This window comes from Vulpes vulpes, chromosome 2 (assembly GCF_048418805.1).
Source record: "Vulpes vulpes isolate BD-2025 chromosome 2, VulVul3, whole genome shotgun sequence".
NCBI lineage: Eukaryota > Metazoa > Chordata > Mammalia > Carnivora > Canidae > Vulpes > Vulpes vulpes.
The window spans coordinates 97,030,034-97,050,422 of record NC_132781.1 but is presented as its reverse complement, the minus strand read 5'-3'; the positions used below and the strand labels follow the sequence as shown (position 1 = coordinate 97,050,422).

The 20,389-nt window shown below is 36.2% G+C and overlaps 1 protein-coding gene across 3 annotated transcripts in view; it reads right to left on the bottom strand.

The window, feature by feature from the left end:
* Positions 1-20,389, bottom strand: part of PLXDC2 (plexin domain containing 2) — a 455,724-nt gene that overhangs the window by 219,195 nt on the left and 216,140 nt on the right. For all 3 annotated transcript variants that reach the window (XM_072749365.1, XM_072749364.1, XM_026013595.2), the window contains one exon: positions 10,279-10,425. In XM_072749365.1, the coding sequence (XP_072605466.1) occupies positions 10,279-10,425 (147 nt within the window). The remainder of the gene's footprint in view (positions 1-10,278; positions 10,426-20,389) is intronic.

Here is a 20,389-nt window from a genome sequence, read left to right as displayed (position 1 = left end):
GCATGCGCCACTGACACCTGAGGGCCACACACAGGTCCCTTCTCACTAGACATGTGCACAACCTGAATTCCTTTTTTTTTTCCCCACAGTTGGGGTGTAGATGCTTCCCTAGTAGATTTCGTACCCTCCAAGGACAGATCCAGGGGCCTATTTTCTAAACTTATGGACATTTTTTTTTAATTCTCTATGGTAATTGCCTGTCACTGGTTTATTCACCTAGTTCACTGAAATCGATCCCCTCACAAAAGTAACATAAACTGAGAAGCAGAGTGATGTAAAAGTAAGTATATACACATGTATGTATGCAGATGTAGAAATAGAAAAATTTAAATGGACAGGTTTTCCCAATAAGCAACTCTTAAAGAGAAAAAATGGGCAATGGAGAGGCATATACATGTAGGCAGCAGTGATATAAACTTCTTCTGGTATCCCCTAAGATAAAATCCTGAGCTAAGTGTATTCCAAAAATAAAATAGCAGCAGTGGGCAGTATAACTTATAACATTTTTACTATGTAGAATTTTTGTTTTTGTAAAAATGCAATGTTAACCAACTCACATGCTGGAAGAAGTGGACAGGGCATGGTTGTTAATCCAGCAACTAGAAACACTAGATACTTAATTAAAAGATCAAAATGTTCATGGAAAGGGACTAATCAATATGTAAATATACAGACCAGAGACTGGCTATTCCTTTTAGAAATAAATCCCATCAATTGAATTGATTTTCTGAGTTGGAAATTCTAACTGCTTCAGCACTTTTTTCATAAGAGAACTAAGAACTTAATTAACCCTGCATATTGAATGACACTCTGCATGGGACTACTCCTATAGTAGGAAACGAAATGTAAACATGGTGCATTTATCTGATACTTGTTCAAATGAACTAGAGATTAAGGGCACTATCACCGTGTCTTTTGACCTCTTGCATTTCATGGTTCCCAGCAAACATTTGGCTTGTGGTTGCTTGACTATATCTGCACTTTTTGAGAATTATTCAAAGTAGTTTGTGTGAATATTTACCATCCAGGCAGGGTGTACAGCAACACTATTCAGGGGCACAGAGAAGAATAACAGGATGTTATAAAGAAGCCCTTGGAGGGTAGGTGGGAGGAGAGTGAGAACCAGAAACTACTGGATTTTTCACACTATTCTAGAAGCAAGAAAACGGGTCCCTCCAGGCATCGCAAAATGAAGTGTACAAGAGAATCACCTGGGGTTCTTGTTAAAATTCAGATTCTGATTCTGTAGATCTGTGGAGAAAGGGGCTGAAATTCTGCATTTCTAACATGCTCCCAGGGCTGCTGATACTGCCTCCAGGACCCCACTTTGAGCAGCAAGGCTCTACGTCACATAATGGTCTTTGAAACACTAAAAACATTGCTGTAAGGAAACTTTAGCAAGCGTGAAATGTGTTAAAAGGGTAAATAGACTACATTCTGGATAACATCGTTTTGCTTTGCCTGGTAACACTTACATGGCCTAAAATTTTCCATTTTAGGAATTGAAGCATAGAAGTACCTGCTAGCCAGGCTCCTAAGCAGTGATTTGTGGCAATAGTACACCAAGGGCAATGACACTCTTGCTATGTCCTTCAGTGGTGATCCTCAAACAAGGCAGGGCAGGGCAGGGCAGGGCAGGAAAAATACTCCTATGGATTTATCTTCTGCGGTTTGAAAAGACCCTCTCTTGCCTCAGTTGATTACAATCTATCTTCCCTTCTTTCTTGTCAGCGGAAAGTAGCTGTTCTAAAACAGCTAAATGTTTGCATGTTGATTGTCAGCATCAGTGTAACGGACATCTCTAGCACTATGCCAATCATGGAGTTAAGCACTGCATGGATGTTAAATCATTTACTACTAATGACAACCTTAGAAGGTAAGTACTATTATCATTCCATTTTACAGGTGACAAAAGTGATGAACAGAAAAAAAATAATGCACTCAAATCACCCAGCAGTGGTTGGCAAAGTGGGATCTCAAATCCAGGCAGCCTGTTTCTAAGTCTATATATTTAAACATGATATCAAATCTTTTGACTAGCGTGTTAGGATTTGGCATTCAATGAAGGCCAAGTTTATTAGAAGAGTAACTACATAATTCAAAATTTGATTACAGATTAAAATTGAAATGTAAGCCAAGTTAAGTTTTACCTTTCCATCTTCCTCTGTTAACTTCTCTTTTTTAACTTTTTATTTGGAAATAATTTCAGGGGCACCTGAGTGACTCAGTGGTTGAGCGGTCTGCCTTCTGCTTAGGTTGTGATCCTGGGGTCCTGGAATCAGTCCTGCATCTGGCTCCCTGGAGGGAGCCTGCTTCTCTCCCTCTGCCTATGTTTCCACCTTTCTCTGTGTGTCTCTCATGAATAAATATATAAATAATTTTTTTAAAAGGAAGTAACTTTGAAGTTACAAAAATAATACAAATAAGCCTCTATATCAGTTTTACAGATTCACCAATTTTTAACATTTTGCCGTATTTGGCAACTTCAGGATTTTTCAAAAGTTGTATACAAAATGATGACTCCCAACACAGCTTCTGGGAGCTGCTCCCTTAGGAAAACCTACCCATCTCTACAGTCTACCCTGCAGGGGAATAGGACTTGGGTGCCTAACCCTTGGTGCATTTATCAGCAATGAACCTTACTCAGCATTTCTTCTCAGATAGCTGCTGCATAAGAAATTCCTGGAATTCATCACCAACTTAGTGGCTATAGGTGGTTCACTTCTAGTCCTGTTGGCATTTTAACAGAGCACTTCGAGAAGAGAAAAAAAGAGACACTCATTTTCTGAAACCCAGACACAGCAGAAATTCTAATGGGTAGCCAATTTAGAAACAAACCATGTGAGGTTTTGGCTATTTTCTGTAAGGTAAGCAATAGGTTATAATTTGGTAAGAAAAATAGAAAAAAATAAAGATAATGAAAATTAGTATAACCAATATGTATTTTTAAAGATTTATTTATTTTAGTGTGGGGGCGGGGGAGAACATGAGCAGAAGGGGCAGAGGGAGAGAATCTCAAGCAGACTCCATGCTGGGCATGGAGCCCAATGCGGCCTTGATCTCACGACCTTGAGATCACAACCTGAGCTGAAACCAAGAGTTGGATGCTTAACTGACTGTGTCACCCAGGTGCCCTGGTATAACCAATATTTTTAAGAAATTCTAAAATATAAGCTTGTTCAAGAAATCTCAGTCCCAAAAAGTCTTAAATCTTTTTATCTTTTATTAGTTCAGATTTTTCATAAGAATTAAGTCTATTTGTTTTTAGCAGTATTCACTCTTAAAGAATATTATATTTGATGTTTTGCTAACTTTTCTGTGTTATAAAACATTTCCCTGCAAAAGAGTCCTGTGAATGCCTTATCATTTTACAACTCCAGAATGAGAATCTGTTCTGTAGTCATCTTTTCTAAAATTAACTGTTATTAAATCTTCATGGGCTCATGGAGAGAGCTCAGAAAAGATGATCAAAAATAGGTTGGAGAAGAGAATCTAGAAGGAAAGACAAGAGTAAATGCATTTACCTATTCCACCTGAGACATGGCTGTGGGGTCCCATTTTAGTAGCTTTATAATTATGAAAGATTAATGCAAATGAAATCTTCCAAGAAGGCTTCACAGAAGACTCAAGTGTTTGCCTCACTTGTGACTTTGAAAGCTGGGCAGAGATTTATCTATCTAGAATTATTTTACAGCCATGGTCACAGAGAATGAATGATGTTATCTCCTATGACTCTAATTTTACACAAATAATGGTAGCCATTCACTAAAGATATAATATGGAGAAATAAGATTAAATTGAACTAACAATTGATGAACTCAATTATGATTTTTTTTAAAGTATGTTTTTGATTTGGAAAACTAAGACTTGTTACACGCATAAAAACTGATCACTGTGGGTTTCATAAAGTTATCTCTAAGACTCTCCAGAATCCGTTCTAGGTTTCAAATGGTTCCTAGACTCAGGAAGGGTCTCAAGGCTCACTTCAATAATTACTAATATACATCTATTTAGATAATCATATCAGTAAAACAAGTATACTAAACTCAGAACGTTAGGTGAGCCGAAGGAATGTTTAATCTGTTTTATTAGAGCCTTCAGCAGGAGAAGGAATAGATCTTTCCATATATTTATTTACTGGCTTTATAGCATGTGGACCAACTCATTTCTCTGGGATGCAGAAGAACAGGACTCAGCTATTCTAATCTCGTGTGAGTTTCATGGAATAGAACAAGGATATGCCTTTACTTTCCATAAAAGTCCCTCAAATAATATTTTCTTCAAGACAAAGAGAATTGTTCTCAGTATAATAATAATAATAATAATAATAATAATAGTAAAATGAACTAATTACACCAAAATTTAGTTAGACTCACAGAGACACAACTCATTCTAGTCTGTTATTAAAATAGAGGAAAATCCTAAAAACAAAGCAAATAAGACAACTATGAGGGTCTTGCTAGAAATGGAGCGACTCAAACAATGGAAAGCAGTAACTTTGTTCCACCAGCCAAAGCAAAAATAGATGAAAACAACTTACTGTTAGTGTGGATGGAACTCGGGCAAAATGTGTGGTCTAGATAGCAGCCTAATCATGATAGAAAATTAAATTGACTTTTGAGTTAATCATTTAGAAAAATGAAAAAACTCCTTTCAACAGATTTTCTGATGCACAGGAAAAAATAAACCTGGGCAGTGTAAGACAACAACTGATTCAGGCACCACAGACATCCAAATTTAGCCCTGCCAACATCAGCATTATACTAGTAATGAAAGACCCATGGAAATGCTAGTTGAAATGATGTTACTTTCCTGGACAGAAAAGAGAGAGAGAGAGAGAAAGGAAAGATATAACTTAATTTATAAAAAGCAGGGGAGGGCAAAGTGTGAAGGAGAGAGACTCTCAAGCAGACTCCCTGATGAGCAGTGAGTTCAGTGCAGGGCTCCTTCTCAGGGTCCTGAGATCATGCATGACCTGGGCCAAATTCAAGAATCAGACACTTAAGTGAGCCACCCAGGTGCCCCAACTTAACTTTTTTAAATGAAAGTTTCTGTTTATATTCATATAGTCTGAGGATCTTCATGGAGAACAGTCCAATTTTCAAATTAAAAAAAAAATGGCCACGTCAAAGAACATACAAGTTCCATAGAAAACCTTACCTGCATTATGACAGAGATAGAAGAATTTCATTTTGCTGGGTTTCTTATATAAGGAATCAATCTTCCTACCAACAGATAGAAGATTTTTTAGTTAAGAGTGTGTTTTATGTTTGGCCAAGAGCACATTGGCATTTCCTTGGTCAAAAAAAGAATTATGGAGATACAATATAGATATACAATATAGATATAGATATAGATATAGATGCATATCTATCTATCATCTATTTATCTATCGGATACTCTTGGAAAGTACTTGGGAATTAACTTATTTGGGGGTTATTTGTGTTATAAAGAAAGAGTACTCTCAAATAGCACTGCCTTACAATCTTATTTTTATTTGATATTTGCAGTGTCCTTTCATATCCATTTCATTTTTATTCTTAAAATAGCACTAGAAGGGAGTCAAGGCAGGCATTTTTTTCCTTTCTTTCAGGTTATAAAATTGAGGTACAGAGAGGCCAGAAACCAAGAAAATGAGTTTTGAGGCCAAGGTTTCATGACTTCTGTGACCTTGGATTCCTTCCACCAGGACAGTAGTACTTCTCTAGGAGTTGTGAATCAGAATTTCATAAACTGTGGTTTCAGAAAACAAATAATTCTAATTTGTCTGGTTGTGGAATCAAACTTTGTACCCAGAAACAAATTAAATAACATGGATATAGAAATACAGAAGAAAATATCAAAACTGTGGTCCACACAGGGAAAAAGAAACAAGTCGGATTGCTTCCTAGGTTTATGGTCAGAAACGTCTAGATCTGTAATCTGACAACTGACTGACTTTGCATAAAGGACAAAAAATCCAAATAATTACCAGTATTTGAATATAAAGTGTTTGGCTCATTGCTTGCCATATGGTAGGAGTTTGATACAAATTTTCACTATCCTTTGTCTAGAAAACATGCTTCTTACTTTAATCTGTCAAAGTTAAAACTAAGTTTTAACATCTGCTTTTTTTTTTTTGCAATAATGATTTAAGAAACGTTATTCAAACCAAAAAGGACAATGGGGAGACTGTAATCAAATTATAGCATACATATGTAATATACATACTAATGAATATGGCTTACGTTCTAAAAGGAAAAAGAAATCAGTGTGTTTCAGCTTGTGAAGCACTTGAAGCAAATGATTTCTAAGTTGTTCTCTGCCCTCAAATTATAAGATATTATTGTAGATAGGAGAAAGGGGTATGCTCTTACTTCAATCCTACTCTCTTATTACTAGAATATTAATCTAAGATTCCAAAATGCTGTTTAGACCCCATTTATAAACGATGGTGGTGGAGGGAAAAATACTTCTTTAAAAAATTATGCTGGGTGGCTCAGCAGGTTAAGCGGCTGACTCTTGATTTCAGCTCAGGTAATTACATTGGGGTCATGGGATCAAGCCCCCAACCAACCTGGCTCCGTGTTCAGGGAGGAGTCTCTCTCGCTCTCTATCTCTGCCCCTCTCCCATTTTGTGTGCCTGTGTGTGCATGTGCTCTCTTGCTCTCTCTAAAAAAAAAAAAAAAAAATCTTAAAAAAAAATCATGCTTCCAATCAGACACTCCTTTACATTCCTCTGAGCCATTCTGAAGCAGCCTGGAAGGGGGAGGGAATCTACATCTTCAGGGATGCCCAATCTCTAGCTTTCTCATTTGCCAATGCTGGATTAGTTAGCCAAATGCTCCTGTGTCTGCCCCTGGATATATATTTCTTTTCTTTTTTTCTTTTTTGTCTAATTTGTTGACAGAATGTATGTTTTTGGTCATGAAAATTACACCATTTGGTGATAAGATCTGAGAAACTCCCCTCTTCTCTTGGGGCTTAAATTTAAGTGCTGTTTCCAGGTAAATTACCAGAGAGCTTTGCAGCAAGGATTATGACAATTATGACATCAACAAACCTAATTAATTAAGTGGATGTGTTGTTTCCCATTTGCCATTTTCCCTTGTGCTAAATAAAGCATCTTAGTAACACCACAGGGGAGAAGAGTGGCCTAGTGGTACTCAGGGTGTGTGTATGTGTCCTGTGAGGGTAGGAGGGAGGGTGTTTATGGACACTATGGTGCCCTCTGCTCATAATATGCTACATTAATATCTTAACATTACAATTCTGTCATCATCTCTAAAAACCTGATTCTGCTCCCGGGAAGGCATAATACAAATGAATAGACTGGAAAGGTGGGGAGGCCAACTGAGGATATTCTAAAACATGAATCACCCTTTACAACTTGGAAACCTCTTGCTAATATTTAACAATCACACTTTAAAAAGCAAGAATGTTAGTAGAAAAAATTTAAAATATTCTATTAACTAAATTTATAAGTTCTAAAATATAAAACCTACTTAAATGAAGGGTTCTAAATGACATTTTTTTCCAGGGGAAAAAAAAGAAATGAAGATATATTATCAATTCTATTATGGTAAATGACATGTGTACCTAGGTATGCATGTGTGTGTATGTGTGTGTTCTGTTGGTAGTGATAGGGAAAATGGGTAAAGGATCAACTTCTAACTCTAAGAAATGTTCGATGATAGGCTAAAATTCTTGAATCAAAAAAAAAAAAAAAAAAAACAAGTGATGACAATGACAGAGTAGCTAAAATAAAGTTTTCTACCAGTGATAAGTATTTAAAATTCTATGCATGGAATACCAGATAAGTTACAAGCAAAAGCTCAAGCATTTGCGTTTAGGCCAACTTTTGGTGTTGAAAGTAACAGTGTCATTCCCATGCTAACAGTAAGAAAAAAAGATGGTTCATTATAGCACAATTTTTCTTGAGACTAATGAGAGAATTGGAGCCACATGACAACCAAGCAAACCCAAAGAGAAAAAGAAATATTCTTCAAGAAAAAACAAGACACATGAACTGCTGCACTTTGGGAGATCCTGGGAAACGATAAAGTGTGTAAGCAGAAATCCGCTAACAGTTTCACTGATAATCTTTCTTTGCCTAGAGATTTTATCCATAGTGGCTGCTACAACAACTGGGTCAATTTATGGAAACTTCAGTTGGATGCACTCAACATTTGAATTTCTACAAAGGGCATTTTACACGATTAAGTGCTGTAATATAGTAAGGAAATTGTCAAAAGCAAGAAATTTCTGGTAAATATTGTCCTAATCTAATCTTTCTCATTTTCTCTTCTTGAAAATCTATTCTAAATCCACAAGTGAATCATTTCTGAATCTGTCATCTTGCCTGGGATTGCCTGAATATGGAAAAGAAAAGGGATGATAGAATTCAGTAGGTGAGATGGCTCCTTTGTTTACTTCTCAGGCTCAGAAAACATGTGCCCCACACTGACAGTTCAAGGAATCATCTCATGGTGAGTTATAATTAATTTTCATTTTAACTATTAGGAGTTGATTTTCCGAAATAGTAGAGTGTATATATATATAGAAAAATTATGCTATAATGAACCATCTTTTTTTCTTACTGTTAGCATGGGAATGACACTGTTGCTTTCAACACCAAAAGTTGGCCTAAACGCAAATGCTTGAGCTTTTGCTTGTAACTTATCTGGTATTCCATGTATATATATATATATATATATATATATATATATATATATATACATATATAATGAAGGTTGTTGGCTAAAAATTTTGGTATAACCATCAAATTGGTGCCTCTTGAATTCACATAAGCCATTGAGTCTATTAGCTCTAGTTTTATCTTTAATTCCATAATGGCAATCACATTTGAAAGGCTCAAGTTGCTGTGTTTTTATTTTAAGTCATATTAAACTGCAAGGGCATGATTTCTTTTCTTTTCTTTTCTTAAAGATGTTACTTATTTATTCATGAGAGACACACAGAGAGAGAGGCAGAGACACAGGCAGAGAGAGAAGCAGGCTGCACGCAGGGAGCCCGATGAGGGACTCGATCCCGGGTCTTCAGGATCACGCCCCGGGCTGAAGGTGGCGCTAAACCGCTGAGCCACCCAGGCTGCCTGCAAGGACATGATTTTATTGATGGTGAGATCACAGGTATTATCCATGAGAGCAAAATGAGATCAGGCATTTATTAGAAAATGACTATCAAAAACTGCTGGAACCAAGTGGGATACAGTTTACACACATATTTTGAGTGTGGGCTTGGGTGCCTATGCTAACATCTGAGTCTCATCACTAAAGGCTGGAGACCTTTAGACAGGTTGACTTTTCCAACACTCAGTTCTCTCATCTGCAATCCCTGGATGGCAACAATATTTAAATGATAGAGAAGATGCTGTGAAGATTGAAAAGCTAACCCATGTAAGCATGCAGCCTGACAGGTAGAGTAGGATACCAATGACCTGTAAGTTAAGTGAGGTCTATATTAATATCCTGTCATTCCCCACTATACCCAGACACAGAAACTACACCTCATTACATAGTTACATTTCTCATTTAAAGAACCAGAGCTGGTATAAGATAAACTCAAGCTGGAAACATGTTCGGAGATTTCCAGATTTAATTTTTTTCCTTTATATCAAACTTCTGCCTGGAGATACACAATTTGACCTACATATGTTATTGGAATCATAAATGTTTCTGGTGAAATATTTTTCAGGCCAAGAAATTAATAAACCCATGTAAATGGGAGATACCGAATTCCTGTCATTTTTTTAAAAAATGTTCTCTTGGGATCCCTGTGTAGCTCAGTGGTTTAGTGCCTGCCTTCAGCCCAGGGCGTGATCCTGCGGTTCTGGGAACGAGTCCCATGTCAGACTCCCTGCATGGAGCCTGCTTCTCCCTCTGCCAGTGTCTCTGCCTCTCTTTCTCATTCTGTGTCTCTCATGAATGAATAAAATCTTTAAAAATACTAAAATAAATAAAAATGTTCTCTCGATTCATAGATTACAAGAAAACTTAAAATTATCCAAGGTCAAATTGACTTTGAATATTCAACTCATTTTACTAGGGAAATTAATGGTTAATTTATTTAAGTAATTATTAGTTAAATGGATGGTGGCTTCTCAAAATAATTCTTACTCATTTTTTCGAGGATATTCTATGCAATCATTAATCTAAATTTCAACTGCAGAACTAAATAATAAAAAGTGATCACAACAAACAACACTGATATGCCAATTAAAGCAAAAAAAAATTTTTTTACAGCAGAAAAAGAAACTCAAAATGCCAAAGCACTTACTGCAGCTTGCCGATGAGTATTGGACAATATTCCGTGAATCTTCACTTTGTCCTTTTCCATTTGGTCTATGTTCACCCACAAACTCCGACTGGCAGAATCAGATGGACCATATATCCGAGATATATAGTAATTATGATCTGTGTCCTCCTATAATAAAAAAATAATGCATATCAAGAATAGAGAGCATGGGTGGGCCTTGAGGATATTATGCTAAGTGAAGTAAAGCAGACAGAAAAGACAAATAGTGTATATTCTTGCTTATACGTGGAATCTAAAAAAGCTGAATTCATAGAAAAACAGAGTAGAATGGTGGTACCAGGGGCTGTGGGATGGGGCAAATGAGATGTTGGCTAAAGAATACAAATTGCCAGTTATAAGACAAATATGTTCTGGGGATCTAATCTACAGCATGGTGACTATAGTTAACAATACTGTATTATACACTTGAAGGTAGCTAAGAGAATAGATCTCTCACCACAAAAAAAGACATGGTAATTATATGATGTGATGGAGGTATTAGCTAATGCTATGGTGGCAATCATTTTGCAGCATATAAGTGTACCAAATCAACAGGATGTACAATTTAAAGTTACACAATGTTATATGTGAATTATATCTTAATAAGGCTGGGAAAAAAGGAAACATATAAGTCACTATATACCTAATATATATAATTGACAGAGTTATATAAACAGAATTCCATTTAAAAAAAAAATGTCCTATATATATAAACAGAATTCCATTTAAAAAAAAATGTCCTGGGATCCCTGGGTGGCGCAGTGGTTTAGCGCCTGCCTTTGGCCCAGGGCGCGATCCTGGAGACCTGGGATCGAATCCCACGTCGGGCTCCCGGTGCATGGAGCCTGCTTCTCCCTCTGCCTGTGTCTCTACCTCTCTTTCTCTCTGTGTATCTCTGAAGAATAAATAAATAAAATCTTAAAAAAAAAAAAATGTCCTCCCACAAGGAAAGAAAAAAAAAAAACCCTAGAGATATTGTCCCTAAAATTCTTAAAACCAAACAAAAAATGATATTATGAAGCTAGACATGTTACTATTCTTCAAAATAGCCAGAGGAGTTAAATAACCTCTAAGGAAAGTGAATTAGATTTAAATATATATAAAATAAGCCTCTTTAGAGGAAATTGTTAAATAAAGAAAACAGAGAGGAAAATGTACATTCTGTTTACAATAGTCTTTTTACCATGGTAATTCTAGGGATTTAATTGCTGCCTAAACAAAATGTTACTTTTGGAACTATTCAGTGCAAACCTGAACTATAATTAATATGGAGTGACAACAAATTCAAACTTCTCTCCTTTAAAACTAGGGCCTGCTCTCAGTTTTAATGATCCTAAGAATGGAAATAATATATTTTCCCTATAATTTGAGTTATTAAATTCTACTTTTATTTGAATTCTCACTATTGATTATTACCATGGTGCTTGTCACAAAACCTTTAATTTTTATGTTTCTCACTCAGTGAAGATATTTAAATGTTTTAAAAAGGAATATTGCTGAGGACCACCAAGAAAAGTCATATGATTCTTGCCTAACACAGATTGCAATGAAATTTTTTTTTACCATAAAATGTAATTGTACTTATCAATTTGAGTCTGTCAGATAAAGTATATTTAAAAGCCTTCAGGTATACATAAGGATAATGTTTGGTAAATAAAGGGTATATGATTTTGGACTGTGAATTTCATCTGATGCATTTGTTACTGAAGTGTTAATTAAATAAAATATGATTATTCCTGAAATCTAGTCAAAACAGGAATTCCATGGACCTTTTTACAAGTCATCAGGCTAAAATATATGAAACTGATTGTATAAAGGAATTTTCTAAGCAGTATTCTAAATAGATTTTGTCCCATGACTAACAGAAAAAGTATGACCTTAAATATAAATCTTGAGGACAGTGATTAAATGTTAACAGTAAGATTAAAAAAAAAATCTAGGTAAACCGCCAACCTCTAATTAAACTCTAGATATCACATGCAAATTATAAGTGTAACCACGATGAAAGATAAAAACAGTTCTTTAGAGAAAGAAGAAAAAAGAAGATACAAAGAAAGAAGCATGAACAAGATTCCAGGCAGTGCAAAAGAGATTTAATATCCTACTGGTTTTCTAGTACCTCCTTCCAGATCATTATGACACTGACTGCCTGGGTTCGAGGAAGGCAACAAGCATTTGGTTGTGTCTCCAACTTGTATTTGACTCCCTACTGTCTGATGCTTCACAGTGTCAAGGTGGGTACCTTCTTTGACATCAGGCACAAACCATTCTATACATGTCATTCTACTGGCTAGCATAGCTGGTGGGCATCAGAAGCACATAACCTAAAACAACCAATTATTGAGACATGTAAGAGTTTATATATGAAGGAGATAATTTCCCTTATTCTGATTGCTGAGATGTGTAAGCTTATGACTTGAAACTACTGCCACCATTTTGCTACCATGAGGAAACTCCGCCTAAAGATAAAGCAAACATAGATTAAAAAAAAAAAAAAGTCATTATCTCTGCATACAAACAAGCAAAAACACCAGGTACCTGATCCAATGCATTCTACGCTTGCCCACTTACATGAACGATTAATTTTTTTTATTGTTAAAACCCTTCACTTGAGTTATTGTCAACCAAAAGACTACGGACATACAAGTTTCCCTCATTTCCTTTTTTTTTTTTTTTTTTTAATTAAGTTTCCCTCATTTCCAACCAAAAGAGACTTAACATGAGCAATGTTGAGTAAGGCAATCTTCTCTATAGGTTTATAGATCTGGATAACAAACATCTATCCAAGTCTGGTATTCTAGCTAATTACACAGCAGGAATGGAAACTTGTATCTAAACTGCTGTAAATTATCAAGTCTGAATTACAAATGATAATGATTCACTTAATTTTTCAATGAATCACATATAAGGCGGTTTTGAAAAAAAGAGTCAATAAGTTTAAATAAAAATTGTAGTTTTTCTCCCTATTGCTAGTATTACTATAAAGAGTTCAGCAACACTGAGGTCAGAGATGTGATCTTTAGGTGAATTATGTAACAGAGTCTATGATGCTGCCAAATTACCATAAATACCAAATAATATTATCTTTAAAATTACAGACCCTAAGTATAGAGTTCAATATAGTTGTTGCAATTGACATATCTAAAATCACTCTGGTATTTCTCTTAACCCTTAAATTCCTATAATTAATCAAAAAATAGTTTTGAAGTTAACATAAAGAATATCATTATGCTTAAATAATGGATTATCTGCAAAAATATAAATGACTTTTGTCCAGTTTCACTGAAATGTCTAATTGAAAATAATGTTCATTTTTACTTAAATCAGAGCTGCCCAAAATAATGTCACATCTTTGAAAATAGTGAGAAACTAAAGATTAGAGTTTGGTGTTTGACTTCTAACAGCCCAAGCTTGCCAAGTTGTCATGACAACTTTTATTCAAAGAACAAGACAATTTATTGTTTACCGAGAATTTAGAGACACAAGTCGTTAAATTTCAGGGAGAGGTGTTTGGCTCAGTTTTTCAAGGAAAGCCATAAAATAGATGTCTCAAAAATGTGACATTTTAGCACTACTATATTATTCAAACCACATCTTGTCCTTTATAGGAGTAATGGTACTTAAAGAGTTGTCAAAAACCACTTCAGGCACAAAGATTTTCCTTTTCTGCTCAAAAGCAAACTATTTCTAACACCATAGAAAATAAAACAAAACACTACTGTGATGTGCCTACTTGCCAATTCATTTAGGAAACCAACTGTTACTGAAAGTAGATGGCACAGTAGGTAGCTATAAATCCTATAAATCCATGCTTCTCAAATATGTCTGCAAATGTGCAGCTATATACAGAGGACATATACCAAAAATACAGAGGGAAAAATCATCATAAGAATACCTAACCATTCTGCAACAATCAGTTTATACAATTCCTAACCCATCTTCTATCATTGATGTTTCCTTGATTTTATGATAGGTAATTTTTATGGATGCCTCACACTGTCTTATGCAGTAATAGCATTTGAACTCTAAATTTATTTAACTGAGAACTAAAAAAAACAAAAACAAAAACCAGCATAGATTATATGAACACTACTGTGCTGCTCATTTGAAATATATAAATACATAAAAAAATAATCAAAGTTCTTAGCTAAAGGTATTAGCATTGAATCAATTGGTTATCTCACAAAGACAGTTTCATAATGCATAAAGGAATATTATAATTTGAATGGTTCTTTATATTATATATGGTTCTCTCTATATATTACCTTCTCACATTCATAATTCACATGGACTAAATAATGCATATAAAGGTAAATGTTTAACAATAATATTTTAAAGTATTACTTGTGTGTTAAGTTCCTCAAAAACAAAGAGTTAAAATAGTTCTCTATGTTCTTAAAAAATAATATTGATAGAATATGATACAATCATAAAAGAAAAATAGTGAGCTGGTAGTAATCAGGGAAAAAATTACAGAGATGAATTCATTAGTAGCAATAAGAAAATGTGCCCCTGGGTGGCATAATCAGTTAAGTGGCTGACTATTGATTCTGGCTAGGGTCATGATCTCAGGGTTGAGATCAAGCCCCAAATCTGGCTCAGTGGAACCTGTTTAAAATACTCTCTCCCTCTGCCTCCCCCCTCAAAAGAAGAGCAGAATAAAAAACAAAAATTTATAAAAGTAATTTATAAAAGTTACTAGTTTAGGACATACAAAACAGTCTTAAGAAATGCACACGAGATGAAATGGAAAAGAAAAAATAAATATCTAAGACAGATAATCATATAAATTATAGAAAAAAGAGGTCCTATATATCATATATATGACATATGTAGTGGCATAGAAAAGTTTTTTTAATGTGTTAGAAGAACTATTTTTCTGGCGTAAAGAAAGACTTGAATGTATATATTATGTCCCTAGAAAATTTGCAATAGAATTTTGAATATTAAGAAATTCCCTAGTGAGATTTCTCATAGGTTTAAAAAAGAAAAAAAGGAGCAGGGACTTCCACAAGATGGTCATGTAGGAAGAACCTCAACTTACCTCGCCCCATGGACACACAGGATCTACAACATATGGATCATTTCCCTCTGAAAAAGATCTGCAAACTGTAGTTAACTGCTTCTCCACAATGAAGGATAAAAAGACAACACTGAGAATAGGTTGGAGAAGCAGAGACATGGTTTCACCAAAATCCCACCACTGGTGTGGAGGCATACAATAAGGAGGGGAGTCTCACCTGCCTAGCGCCTCTCCCGCGGAGTGAGGAGCTGGTGATCCATGACAGGCACTGGGATCTGCACCAGAGAGATGAGCCCCTAAAATATCTGGCTTGGATATGTCCAAGGGACCCAAAGTGCTATGGGAATAGCACTATGCTATGCTACTGAGAATCCCTTCTAAAAGTTTAAAGCAAAGTCTCATTTGCCTCCAGACCCAGTGGGGGGAAAAAGGCAGTTTGGAAAGCACCTGGACTGTATGTGAAATTCATTTCCTAATTTAAAAACATCTGCTTGGGGCAGCCCCGGTGGCTCAGTGGTTTAGCGCCGCCTTCAGCCCAGGACCCTTCCAGGGTGTGATCCTGGAAACCCAGGATCGAGTCCCACGTCGGATTCCCAGCATGGAGCCTGCTTCTCCCTCTGCCTGTGTCTCTGCCTCTCTCTCTCTCTCTCTCTCTCTCTCTCTCCCTCCCTCCCTCTCTATCTCTCTCTCTCTCTGTGTCTCTCGTGAATAAATAAATAAATAATCTAAAAAAATAAAATAAAAACATCTGCTGCAAACATATATAAACAAATAAATAAATAAAAGCGTCTGCTGCTGTAGAGTCAGGGGACAGCTGAAATTTTCCCTGGAGATGGAGGCACCAGCGAAGGCCATTTTCACATTCTCCACTTATACTGCTAGCACAGGTGGATGAGCTTCAACTGGGTATCGCCTTACCACCTTGCCAAGATATGTGGGACTGAGTGATGATGGCACTATCTCACTGCCATGCTGAGGCTGGAGAGTGCAGGTGGTTGTAGCTCTCCTCTGCTCCCTGGTTGGGGCAGGTGAGTGCAAATGGTCACAGTGTTCTCCTGCTCCCTAACTAAAGTCTGTGAGAGCAGGTAATTACAATACTTTGCTCCCTATTCCCTGGCTAGGGCTGGTGAACGTGAGTGGCATTCTCTCACTCCCAGCCTAAAGCTGGCATACACACAGGCAAGGAACTCTCCACTCTCCCACTGCATTCCTAAAACCCACAGGTGAGGGAGTCAAGACATTTCTGCCACCATCACCACTACCATGATCCCCACCCCCTCCTCTGTCTTTCTGAAGCCAGTCAGCATGCCCTACCCCCTACCTCCTCTAGTTGCCTACCTGAAGCCAATGCAGGCATTCAATTCACACAGCAACCCTCTCCCCTCCTTTGAGGTAATAACCAGATAGTTCCTGGCAGGCCACCACAACCCAGTCTTCCTGTAAAGAAGACCAATTTACTTAGTCTGGAGCTTAAGCCAGAGAAATAGGCTTCAAGTTTCCATACTTTGGGAGGCCAAGGAGGTGCTTCCAAAGAATGTAAGCAGGGAGACACCATCCTTGCACAACCCCATTGGCCTCACTATAGCTTGACAAGACCTCTCAGAAAGGAGCTTATATATTCATCCGGAGCCCTGATTTTTACAAACAGAGGACACCACTAGATCTCCCAGTTTGGAGGCCAGCAGGGACTATGATAATGGCCCACAGGACTGTATGTATTTGCACACTGTAAAAACTGCTACCTGAGGTTTTGGCTTCTTGTTTTCAGCCAGAAACTAAGTGCTCAATGAGGTTCCTCCCTTTGGAACACTGATGGCTCCTGGCATACTCTCAAAAACAGGGACATATCAGGAATAAATCAGAGGTTTTGACAATCACAAAGAATCAAGAGACGACCAAGAGCTAGGACGAGTTTGAACAAGAAGGTTCATCACCTACACAAGGCCACTTCTTCAGGCTGAGAGAGGTAGCTGTTTCACCTAATACACAGAAACAAACAGAGAGAGTCAAGGAAAATAAAGATAGAAATATGTTACAAGTGAAAGAAAAAGGCAAAACTCTCAGTAAAAGACCTTGATGATACAAAGGATTCTTTATCAGATAGACAAAGAATTCAAAGTAATGGTTGAAAAGTTGCTCACTGAGCTCAGGAGAGGAATGGATGAACGTAATGGGAACTTCAACAAAGAGAGAATATAAGAAAATATAAAACAGTAGTCACAGAGTTGAATAATACAATAACTGAACTGAAAGATACACTAGAAGGGCTAGAGGAGCCTAAAAGCAGATTGAATAAGGCAGAAGAATGGGTCCACAAGCTAGAAGACAAAACACTAGAACTCACCCAGACAAAGCAGTTCAAAGTAAAAACAAAACAAAACAAAGATGGCTTACGGAACTTATGGGACAATATTAAGTAGAATAACATTTGCAAGGAAAGATGTTCAACATCACTAGTCATTAGGGAAATGCAAATGAAAACCACAATGAGATATCACCTTACACCTGTCTAATGGCTATTATATAAAAGACAAAAAAAGTATAACAAGTGTTGGCAAGTATGTGGAAAAAAGAGAACATGTGTGAGCTGTAGATGGGAATGTAAATTGGTTCAGACACTATAAAAACAGTATGGGGTTCCTCAAAAAATTAAAAATACAACTTTGTAGTTGTATCATTTTGTAATGATACAGAAATTCCACTACTGAGTATCCATTTGATAAAAAACAACAACAACACTTATTTGAAAGATATGTGCACCTTTATGTTTACCACAGCATTATTTATAGTAGCCAAGATATGGAAGCAACCTAAGTATCCATTGTTGGATAAATGGATAAAGAAGATGTGGCATATAAAAAATGTACTAGTACTCAGCCATAAAAAACAATGAAATCCTTCCACTTGTGACAGCATGGATGGACCTTGAAGGCATTTATGCTAAGTGAAACAAGTTAAGCAGAGAAAGACAAATACCCCATGATTTCATTTATATGTGGAATCTAAAAATCAAAACAAAATAAAACCCAGAGTCATATATAGAGAACAGACTGGTGGTTGCCAGAGGGTTGGGGTTGCAAAATGGGTGAAGGGGTTCCCAAAGTATCAAATTTCAGTTATAAAATAGAGAAGTCATGAAGATGTAATATTCAGCACAGAGAATACAATCCCATGAGTAATACCGCATTATGTTTATATGGCGACAGATGGTAACTAGACTTATTGTTGTGATCATTTCACAATGTATACACATATGCTGAATCACTATGTCATACATCTGAAACTAATATAATATTGTAGGTCAATTATACCTCAATACATTTTTCTTAATTAAAAAATGAAGCAGAAGTCTTATAGGCATCTAGAAAGACAAACCAACTTATCCACAGGGATTTCCTCCTCCATAAGAAGAAAAAACCTTTGGTAGTCTGATATTTCTCCATGATATCCAATGAAAACAATGTCTACATAATCATTGCGTAGAGGAAGTTACCATTTAAGAAATTTTTGCCCAACAAATTTGTAATCTAAGTATAAAGGCAACAAACATATTCTTTCTTTCTTCTTTTTTTAAAAGATGTGTCTGGAGTCTTGGAAGCTTGACTAATCTACATTCTCATACAAATGGACCTTGAGGGATTGATTGAAGGTTCTAGTAGGGCATCACAGCTTGTTGTATACCCTTGATTGAAATACGGTCCTCCTCTCTCAGGAAAGGTAGTCCTCTTCCACCTACCTATCTCTTGTCTGTGACTCTTGATAGTTTCAAAAGAGACTCACATGGAGTATTGAGAGTGAAAGGAGACACCCACCTGGCCAGCCAGATCAGCCAAATCAATCCCAGTTATCAATTAGATGACAGATGTCGAGCTAGATCATCCTCCCATTAACAAGCATATTTGTAATAAATACAAATACAGAGAGAAAATACCATAAATGAGACTTTCTTAAAATGTAGTATTAAATTATACATCCAAATTAACCAAGGGGTGAATCAAATATGGTCACTGGACTGGAGCAGCTGTAGTAATCATTTTTTAAAAGACTTTCTTTATTTATTCATAAGAGACATACACACAGAGAGAGAGGCAGAGACATAGGCAGAAGTAGAAGCAGCTCCCTGCAGGAAGCCTGATGTGGGACTTGATCCCAGGACACCGGGATCGTGACCTGAGCCAAAGGCAGACGCTCAACCGCTAAGCGACCCAAGCACCCCATAGTAAACATTTTGATGATGAGTACCTCCATGGAAATTGTATTAAGGAAAATAAGACATTTAATTATTATGGTTGTAAGTCAGAATGTAGATGATATGAACCATGAAACTATAAAAATAGTCTAATATCATGTTTCATGCCAGGTGATAAATAAATATATATATAAAATAATGAAATATAGTTTTTTTAAAAAGTCCAAAAATTTTAAATTCTAAGAAAACCTTTTGATGTAAAAGTATGAAACTAGTGGTCTACAGATGGCATGCATGTTGTCAAAAAGACAGCAGATACAAAGTTAAATTCAGTATTTTCCTGAAATATAATACAGTGAAATCTCAATTTTATAAAATTATATCCACCTAAATATAAATGTGTATCTCTACTCTCCTATCTCTCTATCCTCTCTGATTTCACACACACACAAACACACGCACATACACACACAGGTATAAAAGGCACCAATCACTGGTTACTTCTAGGTGATAGGATTTGGGGGAGTTTCTTCTCTCTTAACTGTATTATTTGAAATTTTTATAATAAATGCTATATATAACCACTTTCTCTTCTTTTTCTTTACATAAAGCATTAAAAAATGTGAAGATGTTTAAAAGTACCAATTGTTGACTCCTGGGATTAAACCACCTACATTTATCAAGAAACACAAGGCCACAATGCTATATACAGTTAATATAGAATTACTACGATGGGTGCTTTGAAAAGTGCTTAAGAAAGATTCTTTTAACATACTATAAATCAGACTTTCACACTCAATGTAGGGCTTCAAGGTCAATAACTTAAAATGGCTTTGTGAAATAGCTGATATATAAATTTCTCTTAAACCTTTTCTCTGAAA